Source organism: Heterobasidion irregulare (genome assembly GCF_000320585.1).
Source record: "Heterobasidion irregulare TC 32-1 unplaced genomic scaffold scaffold_01, whole genome shotgun sequence".
Lineage (NCBI taxonomy): Eukaryota > Fungi > Basidiomycota > Agaricomycetes > Russulales > Bondarzewiaceae > Heterobasidion > Heterobasidion irregulare.
This window is the reverse complement of record NW_009258197.1, coordinates 2,453,825-2,478,850: the sequence shown is the minus strand read 5'-3', so window position 1 is coordinate 2,478,850 and position 25,026 is coordinate 2,453,825. Positions and strand designations below refer to the sequence as shown.

The 25,026-nt window shown below is 50.4% G+C and overlaps 12 protein-coding genes across 12 annotated transcripts; 4 read left to right on the top strand and 8 right to left on the bottom strand.

Moving 5' to 3' along the window:
• Positions 1-26: 26 nt before the first annotated feature.
• Positions 27-1,239, bottom strand: HETIRDRAFT_407072 (uncharacterized protein). Its single transcript, XM_009543025.1, has 5 exons — positions 1,210-1,239; positions 976-1,004; positions 528-922; positions 297-473; positions 27-237 (listed from the first exon to the last, which is right to left on the bottom strand). The coding sequence occupies exons 2-5, from the start codon at positions 995-997 to the stop codon at positions 205-207; spliced, it is 627 nt and encodes a 208-aa protein (XP_009541320.1). The 5' UTR covers positions 998-1,004; positions 1,210-1,239; the 3' UTR covers positions 27-204.
• Positions 1,240-1,393: 154 nt separating this feature from the next.
• HETIRDRAFT_413728 (uncharacterized protein) lies at positions 1,394-3,415 on the top strand (the record flags this gene model as incomplete). Its single annotated transcript, XM_009543024.1, has 2 exons — positions 1,394-1,704; positions 1,777-3,415. 2 exons carry the CDS (start codon positions 1,394-1,396, stop codon positions 3,413-3,415), a joined length of 1,950 nt encoding a protein of 649 aa, XP_009541319.1.
• Positions 3,416-4,076: 661 nt separating this feature from the next.
• Positions 4,077-5,808, top strand: HETIRDRAFT_431760 (uncharacterized protein; the record flags this gene model as incomplete). Its single annotated transcript, XM_009543023.1, has 5 exons — positions 4,077-4,169; positions 4,228-4,472; positions 4,531-4,582; positions 4,643-5,054; positions 5,113-5,808. 5 exons carry the CDS (start codon positions 4,077-4,079, stop codon positions 5,520-5,522), a joined length of 1,212 nt encoding a protein of 403 aa, XP_009541318.1. The 3' UTR covers positions 5,523-5,808.
• A 28-nt stretch (positions 5,809-5,836) lies between these two features.
• HETIRDRAFT_234263 (uncharacterized protein) lies at positions 5,837-6,055 on the bottom strand (the record flags this gene model as incomplete). Its single annotated transcript, XM_009543022.2, has 1 exon — positions 5,837-6,055. The coding sequence occupies one exon, from the start codon at positions 6,053-6,055 to the stop codon at positions 5,837-5,839; it is 219 nt and encodes a 72-aa protein (XP_009541317.1).
• A 112-nt stretch (positions 6,056-6,167) lies between these two features.
• On the bottom strand, positions 6,168-7,047 carry HETIRDRAFT_424232 (uncharacterized protein; the record flags this gene model as incomplete). Its single annotated transcript, XM_009543021.1, has 5 exons — positions 6,168-6,404; positions 6,475-6,561; positions 6,611-6,657; positions 6,712-6,843; positions 6,927-7,047. 5 exons carry the CDS (start codon positions 7,045-7,047, stop codon positions 6,168-6,170), a joined length of 624 nt encoding a protein of 207 aa, XP_009541316.1.
• A 547-nt stretch (positions 7,048-7,594) lies between these two features.
• HETIRDRAFT_424231 (uncharacterized protein) lies at positions 7,595-8,297 on the top strand (the record flags this gene model as incomplete). The annotated part of the gene is made up of 3 exons (XM_009543020.1): positions 7,595-7,732; positions 7,819-8,225; positions 8,255-8,297. The coding sequence occupies 3 exons, from the start codon at positions 7,595-7,597 to the stop codon at positions 8,295-8,297; spliced, it is 588 nt and encodes a 195-aa protein (XP_009541315.1).
• HETIRDRAFT_59490 (uncharacterized protein) lies at positions 8,286-11,399 on the bottom strand. Its single transcript, XM_009542117.1, has 9 exons — positions 10,875-11,399; positions 10,747-10,825; positions 10,399-10,698; positions 9,848-10,346; positions 9,693-9,802; positions 9,270-9,616; positions 9,045-9,213; positions 8,718-8,988; positions 8,286-8,664 (listed from the first exon to the last, which is right to left on the bottom strand). The coding sequence occupies exons 1-9, from the start codon at positions 11,346-11,348 to the stop codon at positions 8,553-8,555; spliced, it is 2,361 nt and encodes a 786-aa protein (XP_009540412.1). The 5' UTR covers positions 11,349-11,399; the 3' UTR covers positions 8,286-8,552.
• A 158-nt stretch (positions 11,400-11,557) lies between these two features.
• HETIRDRAFT_59486 (putative NADPH oxidase) lies at positions 11,558-14,090 on the bottom strand. The gene is made up of 9 exons (XM_009542116.1): positions 13,874-14,090; positions 13,547-13,817; positions 13,099-13,488; positions 12,946-13,046; positions 12,572-12,875; positions 12,348-12,512; positions 12,063-12,292; positions 11,914-12,006; positions 11,558-11,855 (listed from the first exon to the last, which is right to left on the bottom strand). The coding sequence occupies exons 1-9, from the start codon at positions 13,982-13,984 to the stop codon at positions 11,844-11,846; spliced, it is 1,677 nt and encodes a 558-aa protein (XP_009540411.1). The 5' UTR covers positions 13,985-14,090; the 3' UTR covers positions 11,558-11,843.
• A 377-nt stretch (positions 14,091-14,467) lies between these two features.
• Positions 14,468-15,337, bottom strand: HETIRDRAFT_308051 (uncharacterized protein; the record flags this gene model as incomplete). The annotated part of the gene is made up of 5 exons (XM_009543019.1): positions 14,468-14,750; positions 14,801-14,930; positions 14,987-15,006; positions 15,065-15,175; positions 15,237-15,337. 5 exons carry the CDS (start codon positions 15,335-15,337, stop codon positions 14,468-14,470), a joined length of 645 nt encoding a protein of 214 aa, XP_009541314.1.
• Positions 15,338-15,662: 325 nt separating this feature from the next.
• Positions 15,663-17,762, bottom strand: HETIRDRAFT_378341 (uncharacterized protein). The gene is made up of 4 exons (XM_009543018.1): positions 17,475-17,762; positions 17,119-17,420; positions 16,457-17,068; positions 15,663-16,390 (listed from the first exon to the last, which is right to left on the bottom strand). Exons 1-3 carry the CDS (start codon positions 17,721-17,723, stop codon positions 16,549-16,551), a joined length of 1,071 nt encoding a protein of 356 aa, XP_009541313.1. The 5' UTR covers positions 17,724-17,762; the 3' UTR covers positions 15,663-16,390; positions 16,457-16,548.
• A 286-nt stretch (positions 17,763-18,048) lies between these two features.
• On the top strand, positions 18,049-23,178 carry HETIRDRAFT_305527 (uncharacterized protein; the record flags this gene model as incomplete). The annotated part of the gene is made up of 19 exons (XM_009543017.1): positions 18,049-18,211; positions 18,285-18,389; positions 18,440-18,536; positions 18,590-19,005; positions 19,071-20,043; positions 20,101-20,291; positions 20,352-20,463; positions 20,524-20,695; positions 20,756-20,865; positions 20,925-21,091; positions 21,115-21,197; positions 21,263-21,339; positions 21,395-21,842; positions 21,906-22,048; positions 22,105-22,360; positions 22,413-22,539; positions 22,598-22,690; positions 22,745-22,887; positions 22,948-23,178. The coding sequence occupies 19 exons, from the start codon at positions 18,049-18,051 to the stop codon at positions 23,176-23,178; spliced, it is 4,107 nt and encodes a 1,368-aa protein (XP_009541312.1).
• A 309-nt stretch (positions 23,179-23,487) lies between these two features.
• HETIRDRAFT_469399 (uncharacterized protein) lies at positions 23,488-24,827 on the bottom strand. Its single transcript, XM_009543016.1, has 4 exons — positions 24,623-24,827; positions 24,423-24,555; positions 23,885-24,366; positions 23,488-23,786 (listed from the first exon to the last, which is right to left on the bottom strand). Exons 1-4 carry the CDS (start codon positions 24,755-24,757, stop codon positions 23,535-23,537), a joined length of 1,002 nt encoding a protein of 333 aa, XP_009541311.1. The 5' UTR covers positions 24,758-24,827; the 3' UTR covers positions 23,488-23,534.
• Positions 24,828-25,026: the final 199 nt, after the last annotated feature.

Sequence of the window (25,026 nt, the reverse complement as noted above, 5' to 3'; positions counted from 1 at the left end):
CACGATAGCTGGCGTAGCGACCGCTCGCCAACTAGTAGCGCCTGCTTGTCACATGTCGCCGGGGTGATACACGGTAGCGGCATACAGTGGACATGTATTGCGGGTAATCCTAAGTGCATACATGGTACCCAGATTTTAAGGAGGTGGAAGAAAGAGTGCGAGAAGCATAGCGTGAAAGAACAACAAAAAGGAAAGATCGATGGATTACTTCTTCTTTGCTGCCTCCTCTTCCTCTTTCTATGTGAGTAAATCATATCGTAAGCATTTAGAAGATGATATATTGAAAGAGAACGAACCTTGGCAGCACGCGCTTTGCGCGCGCCCTCGTATCGCTGCGCCGCACGGCTGTTGCGGAGAGTCTTGTAAGCGGAGAACTCACGCTCCTCGGATGTGATTTTACGAGGAGCCTCAGCAACGAAGGGATCGGGGAGAGGAAGGGCCTGGCGGGTGGTAGCAGCTGCAAGGTCCTCAGCCTAACACACAAGTCAGATCAATCCATCAACATAAAGTGACATCCAGAAACGCACTGATGAGTCGCCCTTCTTGGGCTTGCCAGCCTTGCGGGGGAACACAACAAGACGCTCCTTGTAAGCCTTCAGCCGCTCTACATTCAGCTGCTTTCCCTCTACGCTCAAATTTCGGCGTCTGTGATCAACAACAATGCCAACACCGCGCGCCTCTTTCCGTCCAATACCCGCCTCCTTCAACTCAGCAAGCGTGAATCCACGGCCTTCGCGGACCTTGATGTTGTAGCGGACCGTCTGTCCACGGACAGCGGGGCGGAGGAGTGAGAGCGGACGAACACCAAGCGCGGCAGCCTTAGCTTTGCGGGCATTGCGGTGACGGAGTTTTCGGCCAGGCTGATCGAACCAGGTTTTAACCCGACGTTGCCAGTCCTTGCGGAAATGGTTAGCGGGGAGGACTAGCGAGATGGGTCTCAGTGAGATGTTATCGGCTGAGGATTTTCAAACATACCGTTGTTGTGACCAAAACCCATCGTTAATCTGGAAAGTAAGAAGTATGATCAGCACGACAGCCAAGATAGTAGGTCATATGGGGCATAAACGATCAAGGACTGCATCCACTCCTGTGACCGTGCATCCATTCGAATTTCAACCAAAATCCTCCATTTGAACGGCGTATTCCATCCATACGGTCAACATGTAGTCGTCTGGAGACGCAATATGGACAATGCACGAGCATACTAACCTTGAGGGGGCTTTCTTGTCGTTGGGGACTTGTTGTTCCTTACACTCCTTAGGATAATTTGGGTTGTCCGGCAATGCCCGTCGACTTCGATCTCCGCCTACCGATTCACCGCCTTTTCGAGCGTTACAGGTTCTGACAGATCATTGCAACGTTCAATTTACTCACAGCCTTTGTCGCCGCCGCCATGGTCAAGTACTCGCCTAAATCAAAGAGACACTCCCGCCAAATAGCACGACAGTCGACGCTCAATATCACACTATCGCCCACTCAACATTCCCATCCACCCATTCCTATTTCGAAATCTCAAATATTTCTGAACGCTGCCTCTATAGCTCACGCCGTCTCTAAGCATTTAGTATCAAGGACTAGGAAGTCTCGTAGGTTGAAGAAACGACTAGTTGAGCCTTGTAGCAGCACTATAGCTTCCCCTTGGCGCAAGCATATCATCTTATCTCCTCCACCGAAAAAGCTCAGCAGGTATGAGAGAGATGGAATGTATGTGTTTGACACTTATCTCCAGCATCGCAATGCGCGTCATTAGCTGACACTATATCTACTAATTCATAGTGCATCACCGGACGTCGTCAAGGTTCTTCGTACAGAGCTACAACCCATGGTGGCTGACTACGGCAGGGAAAGCTACCCCTTGCCATACAGATCCAAGCGCACATCTAATACCACCGACACTGTTTCTCCCCCGACAACACCTATTTTTATAAGGCCCACGGTATCACAATTTCTTGATCCGTTCAACTTTTCTTTTTCTCCTGTTGCGACGTCGTCCCCACCTCCGAACATCCGCAAAGCAAAGTCTAGGTCAACCATGAAAACTCCAGCATATATGTCTGACTTGGACTGTATTTACCCTTTCTCGGGAGTAAGAGAGACGACCCTTTCCCCGTCTGATGACCCGTTCATTTCACAAGTCATACATGATCCAGATGAGGTCAAGATATCATATATAGAAAGCCTGTTCGCCGCCGTTTCCGAGGTTCGCCTACCTCCTCAGCGTTCCGATAGATCTTCGCGGATTTTCCGACTCACGCCTCTTGCTGGAGCATCGGTCTGTGCGACACCGAAGATGTTCTCTTCGACTGCTGAATCTCTGGCGCTGGATGCTTCTGAATCCTTGGTGTCTCTGGGGTCCAACCGAGCGGACCTTCGCTCGACACATGCCACGGTTCGTACTGGCCTTTTGTCGGTATACGAAGATCAAGTCATACATACTGCCACCTCAAGTAGTCCTAGGGGTCCTGTTCTACTCATGGAAACTATTGGATCTCAGCCACGCACGAAGTACTCTGGCAGTACAAGACCATCTGAGCCTACATCTCGTGTCTCGACAATCCCCGCTGCCGATTGTGTATCTACAGCCTTGAATGCAAGATCAGCCCACTGTTCTCAGAGAATCACTGTTAACGCTCATGATGTGGAGGCCACACTTGCCGCAGCCCTTCATCTCGCGAAGTCTGGACAGAAGCTCTTGCAAACGCCCGCCCCTCGCGATATATCTTTGTCGAAAACTCGTCTACCTCTCACACCTATCTCTTTGACTAAATTTAAGCCGCGCACCTCATCCTGCTTTGAAAAGGAGAACGGCCGTGTCGGCATTCCCTCTGCGCATTCTAGTCCAACCTTGGTCAGTGTCGGTCGATCACCAGCTGTCTTTCGTGCTGCATCTTGTTCCCCGATGGTCACGGGTGTGCAAATGTCAAAACTTCGGGCTTCTAGTTATCAGAGTCGACTTCCACCGAGCTCAAGTCTTGACGCGACATCGACTATCGAGTCTCCGGCCTTTCTAAATTGTCGCCAAGTGAACGTCCCGTCGAAAGGCTGGAACGATCCCGATTTTGATACCATTCGTCGGAGGAAAGGGCCAGTCAAGGCGCGCATCCACAGACGTACCTCGGTGGTCACCATCGATATTCCGAGCCCTCCGCCCATCATTGAAGACGGTCCCGAATCAATTGATACTGTCTCCGGGGGCGAGTCTGGGCTCCGTCGTCCGGACCCGGAAGTTGGGGACGCCATCCTTGAGCTGCAACGGCGAGGGGTTGGTGCCGATAACCACGTCCCACTGTCAAGGGTCAGTCTTGTCGATTGTCCTCAACCTCGGTCGACGATGAGGGATTGGGCTAAGATGGTCGGGTTGGCATTGACGAACCCCTGGAGGGTTTCCAAGGCAGACACGCGGCCTGCACGTTGATTATCCGGCGTTTGCAATGATCAGTGTAGCAATTCGATTTTCGTTTGGTTATTGAACATGTAAATCTCTATGTTGCCACGCGCCCGACCTGCTCGACAAGGGCCCTGGCGACGGATGAGCCTGCTCTGACATTCCTGTGGTCTACTTGTACTGTGGTCCATTCGCGAGCTGTTCAAAGATACAAGATGTGATGAATGAGAATGCGCGACGTCGAGGGTGTGATTGTGATTGAGGGCGACGAGTGCTAAATTGGGGGCGCACGCGAGAAGCTCACGAACGGAGTCGATGGCCGTGAACGCGACGTGGGAGGCGGGAGCCTTGCTGTGGGCTGCGGCAGTGCTACGGCATGACAGCTTTGCTTCAGCTAGTCTCCCTCTACTTGTCATTCTGCTCTGCTCATTGAATACCCTCCTCGTTCTCGCGCTTGCTACCCCTTGTCTCCTTTTTTATCCCCATCCTTCGTTTTGTATCTCGGTTCTCTTGCCCTCACTGGCGTTCATTCAGAGGGTCTCGTTCACCGGAGTCTGCACAGGATGCATACCCTCTGCTCATGGGTCGTGATCGTCTCATGCGTTTGTTCGTTGGCCTACGCATTCAACTATTCAATCAACAGCCCAACAGAATGCGGAGACCTTGAGGTCAATTGGCAAGGCGAGTATTCATGCTTGCTCGTCGCATAGAGATGGAATCTGAGGTATCGAGATGCGCCGTGCTTTCAGGCGGATCTTCACCCTTCCAGTTACTCATAATGCCTGTGAGGAATATTGGAACATATTCGCTGCAACGCTTGATTCGATTCTCAATCATTTTAGATATTTGGATCACAACGGGTCTTCGAGATGCCTAGCTCGGCATTCAACAACGGAAAAGGCTCGTTCAAGACACAACTCGCCTTACCCAAGGGCCAGCAATTCCTGATAACGATGTTCAGCAATTCCGTCGTCGGCGACATATCCCAGCTTCTTACTGTTGGAGCGCCCACTGGCGCGAGTTGCAACACCACTGATCCAGGCGTCGAATTCAACTATCAATTGGATAGCGCGTTGCAACAATGCCGGTGAGCTTCATCTACTCTTGCTGAGAGGCAGGTGTTTACGATGACGTTCGCCTGCCAGTACTTTCTTGTTTGACGGCTATTCGAGTGCCGTACAGCCTGTGAAGATTATAGTAAGTCGCATTGGGCTTCTCGAGGTCCGACCACTCAGTATTGATCTGTTTTTTGCGTAGGCGATGATCCCAGGGGGCAATGCAACGACTCTTTCTCCACAGAAAGGCCTCGCACAGTTCGAGTGGACTGCCAATGTGAAGTCGGGCACGTCTATGGTTTTCGTTATGTCTGATGCCAATGGCAGACTTGGTGGGGTATCAGACGTCAGAGTTGTTGGAGCTACCAACGACGCTACTTGCCTCAATTCCGACTCCCCCTCCTCCACCGCACAACCGGTCCCTTCAGCGACATCACCTGCAGAAGCAGCTAATACTTCTCCGTCAACAACAACCTTCTCAGGAACAACGATTGCCGCTGTAGTCGCAGGCGGATTGGTTGGGACTATTGCCATCTGCTCCGTTGTCATTTTCTTCGTGTTCCGCAGGCGCCGCCGTTTCAGGGATGACAACAAGGGGCAGTTCATGGAGTTCCGTCAGTCACATCTCTGATAACGCGAGCTTGAGTTTATTTTGATCCATTCAATATTTAGAAGAACATCATGATGGTTCGGCACCGATGAATGGAGGACGACTAGAACCTGACCCATTCGTAGCTGCTCTTCCACGGCCAACAAGCACCAATTACTCCCCCGGCGCACCGAGTTCTTCGACGAATCTCATTTCGCCTCTTCCATCATTAACCATGGGCAGTCCATATAGTACGGTTCCACCAGTGCCCACTAGTAAAGCGGCGATGATAAGAGCGGCAAATGAACGAAATCGCCCCTCTCGGTACCTCATACATACGGATGCTGCAGACGACATCATACCTGATGAGAGCGATATAATCGAACTCCCCCCACAATATAGCGAAAGCAGGCGACCAATACTCGGCCTTACAATACCAGACATCCCAGGGTCATCATCAAACATTCCTCATCCTCATCCGCCTCCACCATGACGGATGTCCTTCTATTTTGTCAATATTTCTGGAATGTACGATCCTGTCCGACGGTAACTGATACGGGTTATATTAATGGATTGTTTGGGAGGGCTTGTGCGTTATCTCTTGATTTTATATTCCACTTTCTTTTCTTTTTTCCGTTTATCACGTCGAAGGCTGCTTGAATCTCGGCGAACAAGCATTCTGGTAGAAAGTACCTTCGCAGTACATCCACATCACTGTCTACCCCTGGGCTTACCCCTCCACTGTCGTTATACAGCTTTTCATGCAGTGCGTGAAGTACCTGTCTTTGGCTTTCGACCGACTGGAAATCATAAGACGACACGCTTCCGAGTGCACCATTTATAGGGTACTGCAGCAGGTGAAACAACATCGGTATACGACTGAATACTTGGGATACTAGCGATGGGAAAGGTGAAATCAAGGAAATGCATAGAAGTATAGAGTGAGAACTCGACAGATGCAGATGATAACAAAGACAGGGAACAGGGCGATGAATCTCGGGATACAGATGGCCAGAGGGCCAACATAAGTGATGATGGATGGACAGACAGAAGGCTGCGAGATGATAGCGTAATTAGAATACAAGTGTGTTCCGTCTATTAGTTAGGGCGGTTGTGTTCGTCCCACTCCTTTGACGGTTCATCGAGATGGCACTGGTTCTGCGGACTCAGACAACGCTTGCCTTGAGAAAGCATCGACCATCGCATCCTGGTCCTTACGCCGCTTGTGTCTCTTGCGTCTGTCGTCCTTGATGACCCTGTCGATCCGCCGACGCGACTTGTAATGCGTACGAGGGTCACCAAGAGCTTGTTGGCATTTATAGCATGCAAGCTCGATACTCGCAAGAAGACGTAGCGTTTCAGCATTATTCAATGCCTGAAAGTAACGGACGCGTTGCGGTGATCAGAGCTTGAGCAAGTTCAGCACTGAAAATATGATAGCTTACGTTTAATGACCATGAGACCACCTTAGAGCCCTCCACACATCCTATCACAACGAAGTTACCACGTTTCTCGGCTTGGAGATCACTGGTCTACAGGCATAGAGTGAGTAGACTGAATTGGATGAGTGATCAAACGGACCTCATTGAAAAGCGTCAAGATCTTGTTAGTTGAGGTTGAGCGCACGACTTGAAGACATCATCAGCCTCCTGGGAAGGACACAGCAATCGGGCGATACTCACCAACTTGCGAAGAATGGCCCGATACCTCAAGCGTAACAACGCCACGTCCTGCATACACCCACGAGTCTCTCTCTGGGCGTCGTATGTGTACTTTTACTGGGATAGCTTTGAATTGCTCGCGAGTCTCAGTGGCTGGGGGAGCGGAAGTGTGCAAAAGCCAAAGGCAGGCAATGTATGAGTGTCGGAACAGTTATCATCGCAAAAAAAGTTCATACGATGGGATATGTGCGGTGGTGAGGGAATGCTTGAGATTATTGGATCTGACATGGCCTCGGGTGGAGGCTGCGGAACGGCGAATGTGAATGGAGCTGTATCAATATCCATGTTGGAATCCATTTTGGACTGGCCGTTTTGTCCAGATCAGCCGGCGCAGCGCAAGAAGATTCGGGTATAAACATGCCTCGCTTTACATGCAATTGCAGGATCGATGCTGACGATGATAAGTATGGGAGCGGTTGGAAGAAACCCGGTGAGCGTCAGTTGGCGCTTTGACACAGAACACGTTCCGCCAAAAGCAGAAGGCAACGTGACAGAAGCGTGACTCAACGCGTGCACCACGTGATGCATATTCGCGTCGATTTCTTGCTGTTACTTATGAGCTTCGCTGGTGCACCTAATTGCTTTTGTCCCTTGAATATTCGATGCGAATTAGACCATGGATAAGGAACAAAGGACTAATAAAGAGCGAAAAGTTGAGCTGCCACCCATCGCCTACTATTCACTCCGTGCTCGGCGCCCGCCGATCGTGGTGGCTTTTCAATTTGTCTTTCAGTGGCAGTCGAAGCGCTTATATGCCACTATCGCACGGTTATAAACCCATGGGCCGTGGCGTCATTGAGCATTGAGCATTGACCGTTGAACATCCATCACTCGACTATCCATGATGCCTTTGCCTAGAAGCCGTCGTCTAAGAAAATCGCTTTCGCCATCGGGTTCGCAGGTTGCTCCCGATAGCGATGAGGAGGCTATGAGATTAGACATGGGAGAGGACGAGGATATTGAATTGAAGGAGGAGGAGAGAGTGAGTGGTGACCCCGTGCTTGTTACATTTCCACCTGATGACCTTGCCAGAAGTTTGCTCACGACTCAAATTACATGCCGTCACAGGAATCAAATGATGCAGATTCCGAAGGGTCCTCCCAGCATAGTACAGAACAGGAAGTCGACTGGGAGATGCAGTCTTCCATGAAGACCCCCTTGGCCTTGCCACCCGATTCGCAATCGTCTGTGATCTCGGTGTTGATGCTCAGTCAATCACAGGGCCCTAGTTATTCATGTGCTGGAGCATCCTCCCAGCAAAACACGATTAGACATGGCCAGGGAATGCAGTCTTCCAATGGAATGCCTATATCATCACCGTCCGGGTGGCAGTCATCTATGAACTCGGTGTCAATGCTCAGCCAGCTATCGGACATCAACGCGGATGACGAGTTGTCAGATATGTCCATGGGCTTTGATGTTGCCGCGGGTGACGATCGAGCGGGAGAATTTTCCAACACACAGAGCTCTACGATGTCCTTCCTGGATTTCCCTCTATCTCAAGAGCTTGGAGAGACAGCGACGTCGCCAGCTTTGGAAATCAATAGATACTTATTAAAGATGGAGAAGTTGGTCAAGATGTTCGATCGCATGGGCTACGAGAATACTTTCAAGGTCACCTGCGGAATTGCATGGGAACTATCGGACGAGGAAGCAGATCGGGTGTGGGAAGCGTGGAGGCAGACACATTCCGATTAATGTTTCTTTTGTATGTGTTAATCTTGTTACAATGCGATTATGAATGATACGACCTGAAGACGGAGCGAGAGCGGAAGTGAAAGAGCAAAAACAAAGAAAATGACCTATCGTTCAGGTGAAAGATATGGTCCGGCTACAAGGCACAGGTTTCGTGGAGTGAAATGGACGTTGACAATGGGGGTACGCTTTGTCGGGAATGTAGTAAGGAGATCCGTGCTATCGCGCATATATGAGTGAAATCATGACAAAAGCAAGAAGAGTATACGTACGTCTCGACTCCGCTGTCAGTGTAGTCTTTTGCATTACCCGTCGAGTTTGATGCACCGTTACCATTGACCATTCCGTTTTCTCTGGGTTTCTCGGGAAGCCCGCCTGGTGCCTTGACGTCCCAACACCTCACTGTCCAGTCTGCTCCACCGCTGACCAACAAAGATGACTCCGCACTGAAAGCAAGAGAATATATCGAAGATGTATGTCCAGTCATCTTTTTGACTCGACGACCAGAGCCAAGGTCCCATAGGTTGATGGCCAGGTCCTCCCCTTTCGTTCGCAAGCCTGTCAATGATACTGCTTGGCACTTTAAATCTGTGACTTACCCGCAGTAGCAAGATAGCGACCATCCGGACTAAAAGCCATTGTCGACACCATACCCTGGTGTCCGATAAATACTCTAATACATGAGCCTTTTTGAACATCCCAAAGTCGTGCCGTCCAGTCACTAGATGCCGTTCCAAGGTACAATGAATTTGGATGAAACCTGACACACTACGACAGAGTTCGGTGAGCTTGTCAATCAATGAAGAGAAATTGAAAACACTAACATCCACGTCGCTGAGATGGCCTGCGTAGATACGCAAAGTCGACGTTCGGTCTGTTGACCAAAGGCGTGCAGTACGATCTCGACTAGCTGTAGCAAAGTATATACCCATGGGACTCCAGTCGACGTCCCAGATGGGATTTTGATGTCCCCGGTATGCTACAACGTTCGTCATGGTATCTAAAGACCATAACCGTGCGGTGCCATCTGCAGAGCCGGATAAAAGGTATTTCGGAGGAGCGGCAGACCCACTCATGGGGTCGAATGATAGAGAGTAAACCGGTCCACTGTGTCCTATGAGTTTTCGTGTAGATGGTCCGCCCTTCTCTCGAGCTTTCTTCAGAGACGCAACTAATTAAATGTTAGCATATGCGATAGTGCGTGTACGGCTACTCACTATCTCGTATGTTATTAGATTGGAAATCACTCTTCATGCTGTTGAGTGATTCCCCTTTGAGGCTCCATAGTCTAATATAGCTTTCCTCAAAGCCTGCCGCCATGAGAGAAGTATCTGGAGAAAAAATACAACATGGAGACCTACTGCTGTGAGACAGACAAAGTACTAGACGTGGTACGACTCACCCTTCAGCAATATCATGCAAAGTATAAGCACATATACTAGGGAGCCCACGCTGCTTGGCAGTGGCGCCCTGAGGTGTGTTCAAATCGACAGAAGAAAGGGCTGAAGGTTCCAGACGTATTCGTTTTCTGGCATCTCTGACCTTCTCGACTTCTCGCTGTATATCCATAGTTTTGAAAGTGGCCGGATGAGGAAGAAGGTCGGAAATAGAAGGTGATATGACGCCGGACACGGGTGTTGGTCGTACATGGTGAGGGTCATATTGAGCAGCTGGATCTCGATCGAGCATTGCTTGTTCTCTTAAACTCTTCTCAGTCTCGGTCCGTAGTTCATCGGGTAAAGGTACAGGGCCGAGCTTGAGCTCGCCCCTCGAAGCATTAAACGCTTGAGGATTGGAAAGCGGTGTTGTCGAGCCTTCTGGCTGAGGTATCAATGATGACATGAGGCCCGTGGATTCTTCCCAAGCATTCGAGGATACTGATGTCGTGCTAGAAGATGTCACTAATCATTTGTGAATACGTGTAGTATACACAGAACGACTGACGATAATTACCATCGAAGCGAAGGTGATTATTAACCACCCGCATGACTGCCGCCCTTCCTCTTTTCCCCCTTTCGCCGGAGAACCCTCCTCCTGCACCAGTAGCCTCACCTCCAACACCCTCAGTCAGCCAACCTACGAGTAAATCGAACCCCGACCGACTCATTCGGACCGTGTACTTGACATTTCTGAAACGGTGCGCAAGCTCATCGCTCTGGACATGAGAGGGAAGGCGCAAAGTCGACAGACGATTTAGTACGGAGCTATGCATTAGCTCGAGGGATGCAGAGAACGAGTCAAAGAATTCCTGGGCTGCTTGCAAGTTCAATTAGAATTCAGGAAAATAAGAGATAAACATACCTGCATCCTTGAATCCATACTGCACTAGATCAAGATAAAAATGGCAAAATATTGGGAAGAGGATTGGTCGAAATTCGGGCTGCAAACAGTGTGAACAGTTTGAGCAAGGAGGATGATAGAACACACACCCTATACATATCCAGAGATCCATCCACCCATGATTCCAACTCTCGGAATCCCTCTTGTTTGTCCGTCGGATCTAACGACAATATTTCTTCCGCTCCGCCGGGACCAATGCTGGCAATGAGATTTTGAATATTTGATGAGCTGCCCATACTGCCAACGGAAGCTAATTCTTGAAGAATGCTCGCAGTATTCTTCAAGGCATTCTCTCCGGGTTGTGATGTTTTCTCCGAGAAGACAGTGAGTCTCCTGACAAGCTCTTCCGAGGTAATTGTCGACGGTTCAGCCTGCTTTCCTTTGTCCTCGGGCGCATCTATGGATTCTTGGAGCGCCTTTTCGGCACGTTGGTGGCCTCTGGATCGAAGGTAATCCAACACCATACGATCCAACCCGGTGGCAGGCTGGAATGCGTCCTGAGAAGACGCGTTCGCTGGAGAGATCACATCAGGAGTAGAAGCAGCCGGCGTCGCTGCAGACATGAGACCTGAGTGCACCGGTTAGTGAGAAATGATGCGTTATTTCAAGCGAGCATAAGAGATCCTGAAAGACGTTGAAGTGATTGGAGTCGGTCAAGCGTTCGAAGCTTCGAGACGAAAGAGTCGGAGACCAACCAACATATACCTTATGTAATGAACTCAGTTCAAGCAGACTGTCACCGCTCCCTCAGTTGATTGCCCACGACGATGCAGAAAGAACAACGCACGTCACGCTCAATATGTTCGCGTGATGCGATTTACATTGGGTCGGTGTAAGACAAGAGATAGGGAACTAACACACCCACCCAGATATACCACCAAGAATAGACAATCAAGGGTACATGACAAAGTCGCAAAGTCCATTCACGGCAACAGCAAGGGAAAAGGATATAGATTGAAACAGCGCATAATATACACAGTATACCGAGCGGGGATCGAGGGAGGGATCAGGTGAGGATTGGGGGGATCAGTGACAAGAGGTAGGTGAGGCGTGTCGGCTCAGAAGTGCTCCTATGGATAGAAGACGTTAGTCACAGAATTCTGTAGGGTTCATATATTGGCGGCGAACCTTGGCGAATGTAAAGTCAATCGTAGAACAAGTCTGCTCGACGGTTGCTTCCTTGATTGCCTTGGCAAGGACACTAGGGCCGCAGAAATAGGTCTGATACAAAGTGTGAGAAACTCCAACCCAAAGAAAGCCCACATATAGGAACTTACGCCAACGGTAGTCTTGAGCTGCGACTTTGTGCCAGGAATGTACTGTCCAGACTCGATGGCTTGACGCATCTGCCCGTAGATAGCTTTCCAGTCAGGCCGTCCGAACATGGTACGCGTGCGGAGCAGAGTCAAAGGGTCGTATTCTGCGCCTGCGTCATTCACGGCGATGTTCCAGAGCATGTCCTCGCCAATCTTCTGCGTGAGATACACATTGATACGGAGGAAGTTAGCTGTATCATAGCAACGAGATGAGTTCAGCAATACGAAGGATACGAGAACGCTCACGATCAGCTTGGGCAGCCTCGACTTCCTGCAGGAGGCTCTGGAACCAACCAAACGAGGGAGCGTCGCGGCAGACCCAGAAGAACTCGACCCGGCGAAGGGAGCCCAGGTTCCCATTTCTCTGGCGATACCAGATATGCTTCAAGATAGAAGCAAAAGGGGTGACACCTGTGAACCAGGAGGTGTTCGTCAGACGCAGCCAAGTTAGCAACGGTCACAAGGCGTACCGATACCAGCACCGATGAGCACAGCAATTTCGACATCGAACACATCCTCGGCAGGAGCACCGTAAGGCCCATCGATGCGGACAATAGGCATGGTACGACTACTGCTGGCCGGGTCAAGCTCAACAAAGTCTCCGCGCGTCCCGCTCTTCTCATCTCTCTCGCCACCCTTCATTGCTGCCTGCGTGAGGGCTGCGACAACCTGAGGACCGGCGCCGACACGTTCTCCAAGACCGCGGGTCCAGTCACCAACTTGACGGATGTGGACTGAAACATAGGGGTCCTCAGGGGCTGACGTGATAGTGAACTAAAGATGAAACCGCGCGACAAGAGTGAGACCGGAGGACACAGCAATGGTCAATGATCAATGGACATACGGGGTGCCACTGCCAGCGGGAGACATCCGGAACTTGGATAAAGAGCCACTGACCGGACGTATATTTGAAGCTTGGCTTGATGATACGAAGCTCCATTGCACCTATGTACAATCATTAGCGATGGTTGCTATTTAATCGGATACCGAAACATACCACTGGGATGAACAAGCAGCTTAGACAGCCTGGTCGCCCGCCTAGCACGATATTCTCTGTACATACGCTCCCCGAAGTAGATGATACCAGGCCAGATGGTGTACCTCCAGCTCAGGTATCCAAGACAGTGCTGTGTGGAATAGAAGGGGAAGGTGGGGATATAGTCAGGGTTCGCCGTGTCACGGACAAAGCATCCTGTCGCGTGGGTATAGAGGCCGAGCATGAAGAAAAAGGCGAGGTGATGCGTGTACCAGAATGCCTCGAAACACTGATTGCGAATCTTATGGTGGGCAGTGGTGTACATCAAGAGCATGATGAGGAGCATAAAGTGACCTGTGATACCACCAGCCTGAGTGTAGTGAATGTCGAGGGCTCTCTCCGGGCGAACCTCTGTAGGAAATTACTACATCAGAGAGTCGACACACAATTGTACTAGCATCATACGTACGAGTGCGCTCAACGTTAATGAAATTGACGTAGTGAGCGGTAGTATGAAGCATTGCCCAAAAGGCCATGGAGTACGCCACTTGTCTATGGAACCAGATGTTCTCGTCGGCAGGGAATGCCCAAGCAAGCTTGGGACGAATGACGCGAATGATGTTGCGCAACATAGGCAGGAGAATAAGGCCGCCATCATAGGCCAGGACGAGCCCAGCACCACGAGAGACCCATACGGAAAACTTAAGCCCGTTCAGGGCACTGAGCTTCTTGTTCGTTTCCTGGATAGTGGTAAATTCGAACGGATTATGCGTGTCTCGAGTACTTTACGCCATACCTGACTGTGCCAGCCATATGCGAACAAAGCGAGATGCGATCCGTAGAAGAGGATATTGAAAAGGAGACGCCTCGCACTGAACAGCTCCCTCTGAAACCAATTTTCGCCCATCGTCCACGAGTAGCGTGTACTTGTATGCAGCTAGAAATAATAAAGAGCGGCGTCCGGGTCCGGCCAGACAAGCAATAGGACGAAGACGAGTGTAGAGAAGAGAAAGAGAAATAGCCTGCTACGAGCGAAAGGTCAAGGGACGATTGATGATTATGTATGTATCAGGGGCCTGTGACCAGCCGCCGTACAGCCCATTATGGCCGGTGGTCATGGCGATGATCGTTACTGATCTACTCCCACGCGCAACACCTGCACTTGTCAGTGGCTGTCAGTGTCTTCCGCAGGCGACGACAATGTTCAACCCGAAAATATTGACCAGCAAACCACTCAGACCGCATCGTCAGTTGGCGAATTATTGTAGCCCGAACACATACAGGACACTCGTATGACTCTAAGAAATGATTTATGATATCAAAACGAAACTCCATCGAAACTCCATCATTCCTCTCCGTCGGTTCAATCAAATGATATGTCACCTCGCGCTCATTCCTCGTACCGATATGCCACCATAGCCTCGATCCGATGCACATCTGTGCTGAAGCTCCGCAACTTCACCTGCTGGCTTTTACTAGCTTCGATCGCCAGAGGGTCCGTGTCAACCCATTCGTCCGCGGGCACGTCGGCCGACTCAGAAGTATACGCGAGGATGTTGAACACTGTCGGCTCGTCGATTATGGGAAGGAATGTGACGGTCGAAACAATCTGTTTAAGGATGGACCGGATCTCTGCTTGAATATCTGCCTCCGGCTTGGCGGGCGGGGGTGCCCTGAGTCGCGTTGTCGGTCAGCTAAAATCAATGACATGTTCGTGACTTACGCCTCAGGGCTTTTGTCGGATGATTGCTGCACGAGATTGATATCAAAAACCCAGCGCTCGAGTGGCGTCCGTGTATCCTTGGAAATTATGGCCACCACAAGTTGTGTCACTGCACCCGTGAGTAGCCAGGCTGTGTATAGGAGTCATGGTCAATGTCTATCAAACGCCCACAACCCTCCGACTGACTGTTTACTTGTTTCAGGATCCTGAACAGAAGCAGTGTCAGTTGCTCTTCATCGTGGCTTGAATCAAGGACGGACATACTTGTCGAGATAGTTCTCCAATGCAAGATCTTGCGTGACCAACACCGTCTGTCCATACTTTTTTACCATGTGGAAGTCGTCAGACGGATATACTCCTCGTTGAAACAGTATCCTACGAGAGGCATCATATGAGATGCTATTCAGGCTAGAGGACAGCAGTGGCTCAAACGGACGTGTTCACTGCATATTTGAAAAACTCTGTGACGAGATTCGTGGATCCTTTGAGTGTGATGGCCTGCCGAGTGGGTGCTTTCTTCGTTTTCGTAGGTGCCATGGAACTTTGAAAAGATAACTTGGAGAAGAGGTTGACAAAAACTAGACAACGACTCCAACGCGCGGAAGCAGCGCGTCTTTCTGCTGCAACGCGTCTCGTCACCTGACTCAATTCGATATTTCACACGGAATCCAAAATAAACATAAAAATGACGGGAATTTCTTCGAACGACAGCCATCTGGTGATTTAGCGCGTTCAGGCGCACGGATCCTCTCCTAAGCTCTTGGAGCGAAGAAAATTGAGTTGGAGTCTGACCTCAACAATTTCGGAGAGATATATGTTCTTAGGGAAGCTCTCTTAGCTCTATATAAATTCATATGTTTTTGAGAAAATCAACATAAAACTTGTTGAGGCTCGTGTATAGGGAATACAGTACATTTGACGATTACAATCCGATGTGGGGCCTGACGCTGGACAAAGAATGTTGTAGTAAATCCGCGGGAATAAGAACAAAGCACGAGCCCCAAGCATGGACGCTCAGGTAGTGCCTACAGATCGAAGACAGCTAGTTTATGACTAGCTTACGGACGACGGGTGGGATGGGTGATTGAGGGAAAGAGGGGCATGCAGGAGACATAGTGTGGCATTTGAAGAGATAACGGGCTCCGTTCGGGGATATAAGAGTCCAAACGGCGTAGGCAGTAGCAATGCACGTTCGTAACTGGACGTAAGCATATATAAGGTTTGCTGGCAAGCACATCCAGTCGCTATGGGTCATCTTGCTCATGGTGGAGCTCAAAGTAGACCAAAAGAGGTGTCCTAGGTGCATTTATCGGAGTCCAGCGAGAGATCATGGACAACCTGCTCAACATCCGAATCATCGTCATCGCTCCTGCTTGACTCCTGTCGATGCTTTGCAGTGTGGTCGCTGTAGAGACGCTCGTAGTCACTGTCATACTCTTCGTCATAAGGGTTCGCGGATGGCATGTGGTTCGACGTGTAGATATTGCCTTCGCGCTCGGCGCCAGATCTGTGTGGCAACAGAGGTGGCAGATTCATCGAGTGTAGGCCAAGTGGGCTCGGCTTCCCGGTGTGGCGGAACAAAAGGCCAGGCTAGTCAACATAAAAATGTTATTAATGTGCGACAATATGTATGTATTATTCATGGGTGTTACTGACCAACGTATCTGTCACATACTGCGATCTGCTCGAACTAGCCTGCGCATTCGCTATGATGGTACCCTTGTGAATGTTGTTGGCAATACCGGCGTTCAAGTCATCATCGCATGTCCGGGAGATAGATGGATCAAGTGCAGCGCTTGAGGATTGGGCCCTTGAAACATCTTCCTCTTCGTCGTGAGTAAGGTCAATCCATATGGGAACATTGAAAGTTGGCCCTTCAGCATCCACAGTGCCGTCGTCATCCTCATCGGAGTCGTCATCGTCGTTTGTAAGGTCGATGATGATGGGCACAGGTCGATTTGGCGGAGCCACGGCAGGGCCAGATGACGAAGGCAACGATTTCTTATGATGGACAGGAGTATAGATGATACGAGTCGGACTTCTGTGCGAGCGCTCTTTCCATGATTCTTCGAAGTTGAGATAAGTTGCGACATAAGCGCGGGCAATGAAAAAGAGTCCAGCTTACTCGGTGTCTTCGGCTTCGGTGTCTTTAACTTCGACGTTTCGATGCTCAATTTCTTGCGTTTTTTGGAACATGGGGTCTCATGGGCTTCAATATCGTCTTCGCGTTTCCTTTTTTTGCTAGGGCTCGCGTCACCCGGGTTCTTGCTGTTGACAATATTCTGTGAATGTGGCACAGAAAGTACCAGATAGCTCACCAGTTATACCAGACCTTCACTGCTTCGGTGATCACCGTGCCATAAGTTTCCGACACCCAGTCGCGCACAGGCTTGAGACCGCCGTGGAGAAAGACGGTTCCAATGACCATCTCCAGAGTGTCTGCCACAGATTTCACAGTACTCTTCGGTATCCTCGCCCGGACCTGCTTCGCCGTAATCCATGCTTGCTTCCTCAGTGTTGCGAATTGTTCTAAGATGGAACAAGACCTTGCCGCCCGCTGATCCATTTTCTCAATCAACATGGAAAACACAAGATTTGTGAGAAGTGGTTGGCGTAGCGCCTGATATTAAAGTCTGATCTCAATGAAATTGGACAAAGAATTTATTCGACGTACAGTGAGAAAGTGTGGCGTGGCGTCGGGGTAACGTTCATACAACTCAAGACCAATGCAAAGATACATGACTGCATCACCTAGAAATTCGAGACGCTGATTCTCATCTTTATCCTTCGCGCTCTTTGGGTACAGAATAGCAGACCAGGCGTCCTTGTCTATGTTGGGGAGGTCTGCATGGAAGGCATCGCCACTGATGGTGATAATGGCAGAGTTGAGGATATCGTTATAGTGGTGTGTGTCGACAGGCATTCGAAGAAAGGATGAGGTAGCGCAGACGACACTGAGTAAAAAGGAGAGTGGGCCACAGCGGATAGTCGGATAGGATGTGCTGATGGGATATATAACTAAGAGCGGTGCCGTCATGTGCATTAGGCGTTCAGGACCCAATACGAGGTTGAGGTTTGTGGCACGTGGCCGTCGAGGTCAACACTTTGGTTCCTTTTTGTCATTGTCAAGTTTAGAGGGCGAACAAGCTGAGCGCCTCAACACGCATTGAACACGCCACAACAACATCCCCATGGCCTTTGCTCAACATTTAAGCTCCTCCGGCCATTTTGACGGTTTAGAGGTATCAATGAATGCAAACGGGAACACCGCTTCTTTTCGCAACCTTCCTATGGCACCAAAACTCGTACCTACAGATCTACCAACCCTCCAGAGTGCGGGCCGAGTGCTAGCGGACCAGTTTGCGAAGGATGCGCAAACAATACCGGACCTGGGGGATATGTTGACCATTCGTACGTCTCTACAGTATCATGAGCCCTGACTTCTTGAAGTTTAACCTTGTGAACAACGTCGGTGCAGCTGGAGGGCAGTCTTCAGCATCCTACAGTGTATTCGCAGATGACCCCCGTGTCCCGTTTCAAAAGCGGAAGCTCATCACCATTCCAGAGTCATTGTGGGAACATTATAAGGGTGAGTACCTAACAATATCCTCGGCACATGGATGCTCACAAGCGCATAAGCCACCGAGGTTGTCTCACATATGGGCATCATTCCCGAGCTGGAGCGGGTATGGGTATCGATTGATTCTAAATTATTTCTTTGGGACTACATGGAGGGGTGAGTGACTTTAATAGTATCGTGTTGCATCGTCTCACCAACACATGCTTTAGCCAAGAATTGAGTTCCTATACGGACCAACCCGATGTGATTGTTCACGTTGCCCTCGTAAAAGCGAAGCCAGGCGTCTTCATTGACGACATCAACTATGTCCTAGTCATCTGTACCCCCGTCACGGTTCTCCTCATCGGACTCTCTATCACGGATGTCCCTGGTCCCAGTAATCGAACTCGCAAACAGATCGACTTATACGACACCGGCATGTCAATAGCATGTGGCGTTGAGATGACTGATGTCATCGGTATGAACGATGGACGAGTGTTCATGGTCGGGTCGCAGGATGGTCATTTGTACGAATTGCACTACCAGGAGAAGGAAGGGTGGTTTGGGAAACGCGTACAGTTGATCGACCACTCTATCAGTGGTGTAAAGAATCTCTTTCCCCTTTTCTCGACACCGAGCTCGGAAGGTTCGTCATCCCTCGACTTTGTTCGCTGTCATTATGCGTGGCCCTCTAAGAATATCACCATTCAGATCGCATTGTATCTGTGTTGGCCGACGCACCTCGGAGCATATTCTACACACTGACTGCAAACAGCATTGTTTCTGTGTACTATCCACAGCACGACAAGTCCATTCACCTATTGCAGACGATTCACAACCTGTACAAATTAGCCCAGGAGAAGGCCCCAGGATCACCCGCCCTGACGCCCCAATCATTTCGAGTCATCTCACTCCATGTTATCGAACAGAACGAGTCACGCTTAGGCATCCAACTCATGGCAATCACTATGAATGGTGTACGGCTTTACTTCGCTCCATCGTCTACACCATACAGCTACCACTCAAGCAGTAGTACTGAGCCACGTGGTCACCGCTCACTTCAGCTCATACATGTTCGTCTTCCGCCCCCCAACCTCCTTCACCCAGACGAACAGTCGAATCCTTTCCCACAACCAGCAAACTACGCACCTCGACAAAACCAACATCCTCCACCAGCATCGCGTCCGTTCATTGTTTCCGGCCTGGAGCGTTCAATGTACTCCGCGGGCGTGACGGTAGCTGCGCAAGCCGGTGATACAGATGGAATGGACTTCCTTCTGTGCATGTCGCCTGACCTGACGCGGATAGGCCCTTTTAGCTCAGCATCTGTCCCACAACCGCAATATGTACACAATATCTACGGCAGTGGGTCCGCTCCACAGAGAACACCTCTGACGGAGCGTGCCATTCTTCTCTCCATTCCTGGGCGCACATGGGCCATGGCAGTCGTCCCTCGGGCACAGGCAGCCGTCGGTACCACTGTCCTGCCTCCGGATACGCCGACACCGGTCGTCACAAATGAGTTGGCTTACCAATTTTTGGAGCCGCCGAAGCAGTTTATGATCTTGACTAACGTGGGGCTTACAATTCTTGCAAAACGCCGCGCCATGGATTGGCTCAAGGAAGTCATCGAAGAATTTCTAACGAAGAACAACATGCAAAACATTATCGATTTTCGTGACAGGTATGCACGCAAACTTTGCTGTATTCGGAGACTCGTATGCTCATAAGCCACCGTAAGTTTCGGTCGTGATCAGACCTGCGCAATGCTGCTCGCACTGGCATGCGGTAATACATTCATTGATCAATCGGACCCTTCACCGTTAAGTGGTGTTTCGACACTGTCGCCTGAGGTCGCAAAAGTCGCGAAGCAAGCATTCTATGATTGCGGCGAGCGGCCGGTGTGGACTGAACGATTAGCATACGGGACTAGTGAGTCTAACCGCATCAATGGCCCGATAATTCATTCATCTGCTTCTTTGTTACCGATAGACGTTGGTGATGGGACGGGAACTGCGCTTTTCAGTGGTCGTCGAGAAGGGTTTGCACTCTATTTTGCACGGTTAGTGCGGCCCGTATGGAAGAGCAAGCTGACGAAGCTTGGGTACAGTGTTTCATGCTTTGCTCTCCGAAACACCTCGCTTTAATGATGTGAACACCACAGCTCCCTCGGTCTGCACGAGACAAATATCTCAGAAGAACTTCTATTCATGGTTCAAAAGAATTTGTTCGCATTGAAGGACTTTTTGGACAAGAATCCTCATCTCTTTCATTCGGGCACTGCTGATTATACCGGAGCACGTGCTGCGCCTGCGAGTGATCAAGAAGCCTGGAAGGTGAGGTTCACGTGTTTGTGTCGATGCCGACGGTTCATTGATATGCGACCATATTCTCAGGCTGAACAAAACTCAGTCGCTCAGCTTCAGACGCTTCTGGCTCGCACGATTGAGGGCGCTTCTTTCTTTTTGCTTCTCAATGACCATCGGATTGGAGAACTGATCGCACAGTAAGTCAATGGTCTCGTGATCAACGGCGTATAATGAAATTCATACCAACTTGTTATAGAACTGACGTAGAAACGCAGAAGCTGATCACTTCTCTGACCTTCGAAGAACTCATCACCGGCCAGAATGGTGTGGCAGCCTCTCGGGCCTTGGTGAACGTGGTCATTGACCAGCAGATTGGCCAACAAATTGCGGTAAGGGCTTTGTATCCAAACCTTTTGGGTGTTTGTCTCACTTTTGTCTCACTTGAGCTTTCCAGGTTGATACAATTAGCGACGTCTTGCAAGCACGTTGTGGTTCATTTTGTAGCACAGATGATGTGATGCTTTACAAGGTGAGTACCGATCTCTCCTCGGGTCATACAACCATTCGTTATAACGGCATTCTTTGCATTGTTAGGCGAAGGAAAATACCCGCAAGGCTGTGGAAAGTCGCAACCCGGCGGAGCGTCAAAATTTTTTGAGCGAGTCGCTGAGGTGCGTACAAGATGTCCTTCGATATCATGCAATGTCACTGAGTCTGGGCCTCTAGATTGTTCATAAAAGGTGCTCGTATCATTGACTTCGAAAAACTCCGCGAAATCATTGGCGATTACCAACAACTTCAGTATGTTAAGGGTGCGGTCGAACTACCGTTGCATTGCGCGGAGGCCTCGGATTCGGATCACCTCGGCCAAGAATATTGGCTCGGTACCCCTCAGATATCGTCCGCACCTGTGGCGACCTCTACTTCGGCATCTGCCGTTGCTTCGGCGGACGTTGATCCGCGGAAGGAGCACTGGGAGCGGAGGGCACGATGTTATGACTTGGTTTTGGACTCTTTGGAGTCGTTTGAGGGCAAGACTGGGAAGGAGAGTGAGGATGCAGAACGGATTAGAGCTCACGCCTATGAATTGGCGTTTGCGAGCCCTGACGAAATGTTTCACTCATGTCTGTATGAGTGGTTAATCGATCGGGGGCTGGCGGATGAATTGTTAGAGGTTGGTCTCATTGCCCACATTTTTGAGCGTGATCCGGTACTCAACATATGCTGTGTTGCTTAGATGCGCCCTGCATACCTCGAAGCATATCTACAACGTGACCCCCCTACGGTGGACAAGTATCAACTGCTCTGGCAATTTTATGTTAAAGACGGCCAGCCGCTACGAGCAGCACAAGTCCTCAATGTTTTCGCTGAATCCATCGAGTTCGTCATTATTCCTTCGCCGCGCTCCAAAATGAAATCTAAACTCAATACCTTAGCTTCCCCCTCACACTTTCTCAGCGTCTCGAATATCTCACCCTCGCCGTTGGCAATGCCAAGTCACATCCTGTCTCCGTCGGCGGTCAACATGAGTCTGCCATTGCCTTCCTCACAGAGCTTGAGGAGAAGCTTGATGTCGCCCAGGTGCAGCTTGAGATCTACAGCATGTTGTTACCCCGCGTCCAAGAATCAGAGGACGAGGGCTTCAAGCAAAAGGTTGGCTTGTTAGAGCGTGGATTATACAACATTACCGAAGTATGTCTGTTATATTCCTGTTCGACCCCGACTGATTGGAAATTTTATTTAGCTGTTTCAGGTCTATGCAGACCCATATGATCTGGGCGTGGCCAAACTCCTTATTTTTCACGTCTCACAGCATCGAGACGAGAAATTGCTGTGTGGGATCTGGGATCGTCTGATTGAAGAAGGTATGTGTCTACTTTTTTTCTTTCAATTTCTTGAACCGTGTCTCATTCTCTTCAGATACACAAGGCGTCGCTCCTGCTGAAGCCGCGGACAAGCTTCAATCCGACATAGTTCCCTTAGGCCAGCGATTCCATCCGTCAGATTGCGCATTCCCATTCCGTGAGCCATGACATTACGGAACACATTTTGAGTGAAGTTCACATGAACTCCCAGGACATATTGCCCTCCTCCTCGTAAGGTTCCAACTAGTAAATGCGGCTGCCATTTCCCCCGGCTGGGTTCCGAGAATCTTGGTCCAATGTGGGGTGCCATATGCAGAAGCATGGGACGTCCTACACCAGATGTATGACTCCCAGGTGAAATTCGGCTTTTTTCTATCCGCAAAAACACCTCGCTGAGCGCGCTCCGATTCGCAGATACCACCATTCACTACGCAAGAGGCCGTCCATACACTCTCCGCTGCTATCTGCATTCTCATGCAGGATTGGCTGGAGGCCGCGAAGCGCTCGTCCAGCGAATACTTCCCCGTCAACCGCATCGATTCGGCGGTGGACGTATATCTTCGGGAGCTGTCAAAAGACGACGCGTGGAAGGGCACCCGTGAGGGGTACGAGAGCATTCGACGCGAGCTTCGGCGGAATTGGTGATGTCCGTCGGTCCAGTCACTCTGTAGACTGAATGGCAGTCTAAAATGTAAGGAATGCTGTATAAAAATATACCACTGCCCATACTACGGCCACCTCGGACCTACAATGATACAGGAACAAAACTTGGTGACTCACCCTTGATCGAAGTCAAGCGCAGGCAATGTCATGCCTCTGGGAGATACTGTTCAGTTTCTATGGACAACTCATCTCGGATAAGATCGTTCAGCTAAAACTCAGCAGGACACATATGTATGCATCCGACATCGCTCTGAAAATGCGACGTCAATTTTACATTCTATCCCGATCGTCGGTCCAAGGTAACAGGCCGTGTGGCAGTAGTGTACAACAGAGCTGGGTCAGAAGATTGTGAGAACGAGTACGAAACCCCGAAACATCGCGCGAAATAAATAAGTCAAAACAGCCCCACTCCATCTGCGAGATGCGAGCGCGCTCGCGCTCGCGGACGAAGACACGACAATGGGGGCCGACGACGCGCAAGCAGATGGTGGGGGTATCAAACCTGGCCGACCTCGAGGATGATGTCCTCGGCACGGAGCAGGATCCGCTTGGACAAGTTCTCCGTCAGTCGATAGACCTTGTAGAGCACCCTGTAACACAAGTCACGTCATGAGTGATAGACACGGAGCCTGAGTTGTGATCTTGGCTTCGTTAGCGGGAACAAATGCTCTGACCTCGCAACACCGACAATCAACAAAATGATGATGACGACCGCCGCCGTGTCGCGGGAGCCTGAGTTGCGCCTGCTCCTTCCGCCTCGAAAGCGTGCGAGCCAATGCACGGGTGTCAGCAACGGAAGGGAAAGGAGCATATGCACGAGCGAGCCGGCGCCGACGACGGGTAGCCCTAAAACGAAGCGGCGTAAGAGGCGCTTCATGATTCCTGGAGGAGACGGTGGTTCGAGCGAGCCTTCCGCCTGGGCGCGGGTGGAGAATAGGGTATCGGCATCGAAGAGCCCGCCAGATTCATCTTGAATGATGCGAAGGCCCACGCGGACGAGGTCGTGGCCGACGTCAATCGGGTTGTACCAGTACGAGGAGAGCGACCAATAGGAGTACGATGGTTCGGAGTCATAGGTATCGTCAAATGCGGATATGAAGGTGGTCGTGATGGTGGATGACGCAAGGACGAGGAGGACGAAGAAGACGGTCGAGAGGGCGGCGATGACGACTGGTAAAACGTCAGAGGGCGGTTTGGGGTGTGGCGACGCACAGAGTACTGCGCACCGGGGTTAGTCGCGAGCCCCACTATCTGAGTGCGAGCGAATCGGTATTGGTAATGACACTGGGGGCAGGTGAAAAAGGCTGACGCCGTAGGAGACGAGTTGCGCCAGCGCTGGAGGCACTTGACGTGCACGTACTGAATGCGTAAAGCGGCGCGACAGATCATGGCACGAACAAATCAATTTCAGCGCAAAATGACATACACTGATGGAGCCCTTGCAAAGGCAAGGACGAATGAGGCGTCCTAGCGTATCGTCCGTGCCATCCAAGCATATCCGACACTGTCTCTCGTCCGACTGATCGCTCGACGGCGATTTATTCTCCCCCGTGGAGGCCATTAGTAGACGAGCAAGCCAAGCAACTATTAGACCACAGTAGCTGAGCTCTTTGAGTGTGAGAGCCGTAACTCGGTCGGAGGCAAGAGAGTACACGTCAGACTCGGTCAGCAACCACGAATCATACTGCATGGGGTGACACGTGACGGCGCTTGCCTGGGGAACTCCTGGAGTGCGAGCTGGATTGAACTGATACTTGGTTTGGATGAACCAATCGTCGTCGGGAGGCTTGGACAGCCATTTCAGATTCTCTGGTGCATTTGCGGGTATAG

What these genes read in the sequence shown, in the direction of transcription:
- HETIRDRAFT_407072 (XM_009543025.1), bottom strand. Translation starts at nt 997, where the DNA reads ATGGGTTTTGGTCACAACAACG. An exon ending in GGGTTTTGGTCACAACAACG is followed by an intron (nt 923 to 975) that starts GTATGTTTGAAA and finishes CCATCTCGCTAG; the next exon opens with TCCTCCCCGCTAACCATTTC. An exon ending in CCAAGAAGGGCGACTCATCA is followed by an intron (nt 474 to 527) that starts GTGCGTTTCTGG and finishes CTTGTGTGTTAG; the next exon opens with GCTGAGGACCTTGCAGCTGC.
- HETIRDRAFT_59490 (XM_009542117.1), bottom strand. Translation starts at nt 11,348, where the DNA reads ATGTCTGCAGCGACGCCGGCTGCTTCTACTCCTGATGTGATCTCTCCA. An exon ending in GCCATCTCAGCGACGTGGAT is followed by an intron (nt 9,214 to 9,269) that starts GTTAGTGTTTTC and finishes ACTCTGTCGTAG; the next exon opens with TGTGTCAGGTTTCATCCAAA. An exon ending in ACTGACAGCGGAGTCGAGAC is followed by an intron (nt 8,665 to 8,717) that starts GTACGTATACTC and finishes TATGCGCGATAG; the next exon opens with CACGGATCTCCTTACTACAT.
- HETIRDRAFT_59486 (XM_009542116.1), bottom strand. Translation starts at nt 13,984, where the DNA reads ATGGGCGAAAATTGGTTTCAGAGGGAGCTGTTCAGTGCGAGGCGTCTC. An exon ending in CATTAACGTTGAGCGCACTC is followed by an intron (nt 13,489 to 13,546) that starts GTACGTATGATG and finishes AATTTCCTACAG; the next exon opens with AGGTTCGCCCGGAGAGAGCC. An exon ending in AGCTCAAGACTACCGTTGGC is followed by an intron (nt 12,007 to 12,062) that starts GTAAGTTCCTAT and finishes ACTTTGTATCAG; the next exon opens with ACCTATTTCTGCGGCCCTAG.
- HETIRDRAFT_378341 (XM_009543018.1), bottom strand. Translation starts at nt 17,723, where the DNA reads ATGCCTGTCGACACACACCACTATAACGATATCCTCAACTCTGCCATT. An exon ending in CCACGCCACACTTTCTCACT is followed by an intron (nt 17,421 to 17,474) that starts GTACGTCGAATA and finishes CTTTAATATCAG; the next exon opens with GCGCTACGCCAACCACTTCT. An exon ending in GTGAAGGTCTGGTATAACTG is followed by an intron (nt 17,069 to 17,118) that starts GTGAGCTATCTG and finishes TATTGTCAACAG; the next exon opens with CAAGAACCCGGGTGACGCGA.
- HETIRDRAFT_469399 (XM_009543016.1), bottom strand. Translation starts at nt 24,757, where the DNA reads ATGGCCTCCACGGGGGAGAATAAATCGCCGTCGAGCGATCAGTCGGAC. An exon ending in TTTGCAAGGGCTCCATCAGT is followed by an intron (nt 24,556 to 24,622) that starts GTATGTCATTTT and finishes TTACGCATTCAG; the next exon opens with TACGTGCACGTCAAGTGCCT. An exon ending in GGGGCTCGCGACTAACCCCG is followed by an intron (nt 24,367 to 24,422) that starts GTGCGCAGTACT and finishes ACGTTTTACCAG; the next exon opens with TCGTCATCGCCGCCCTCTCG.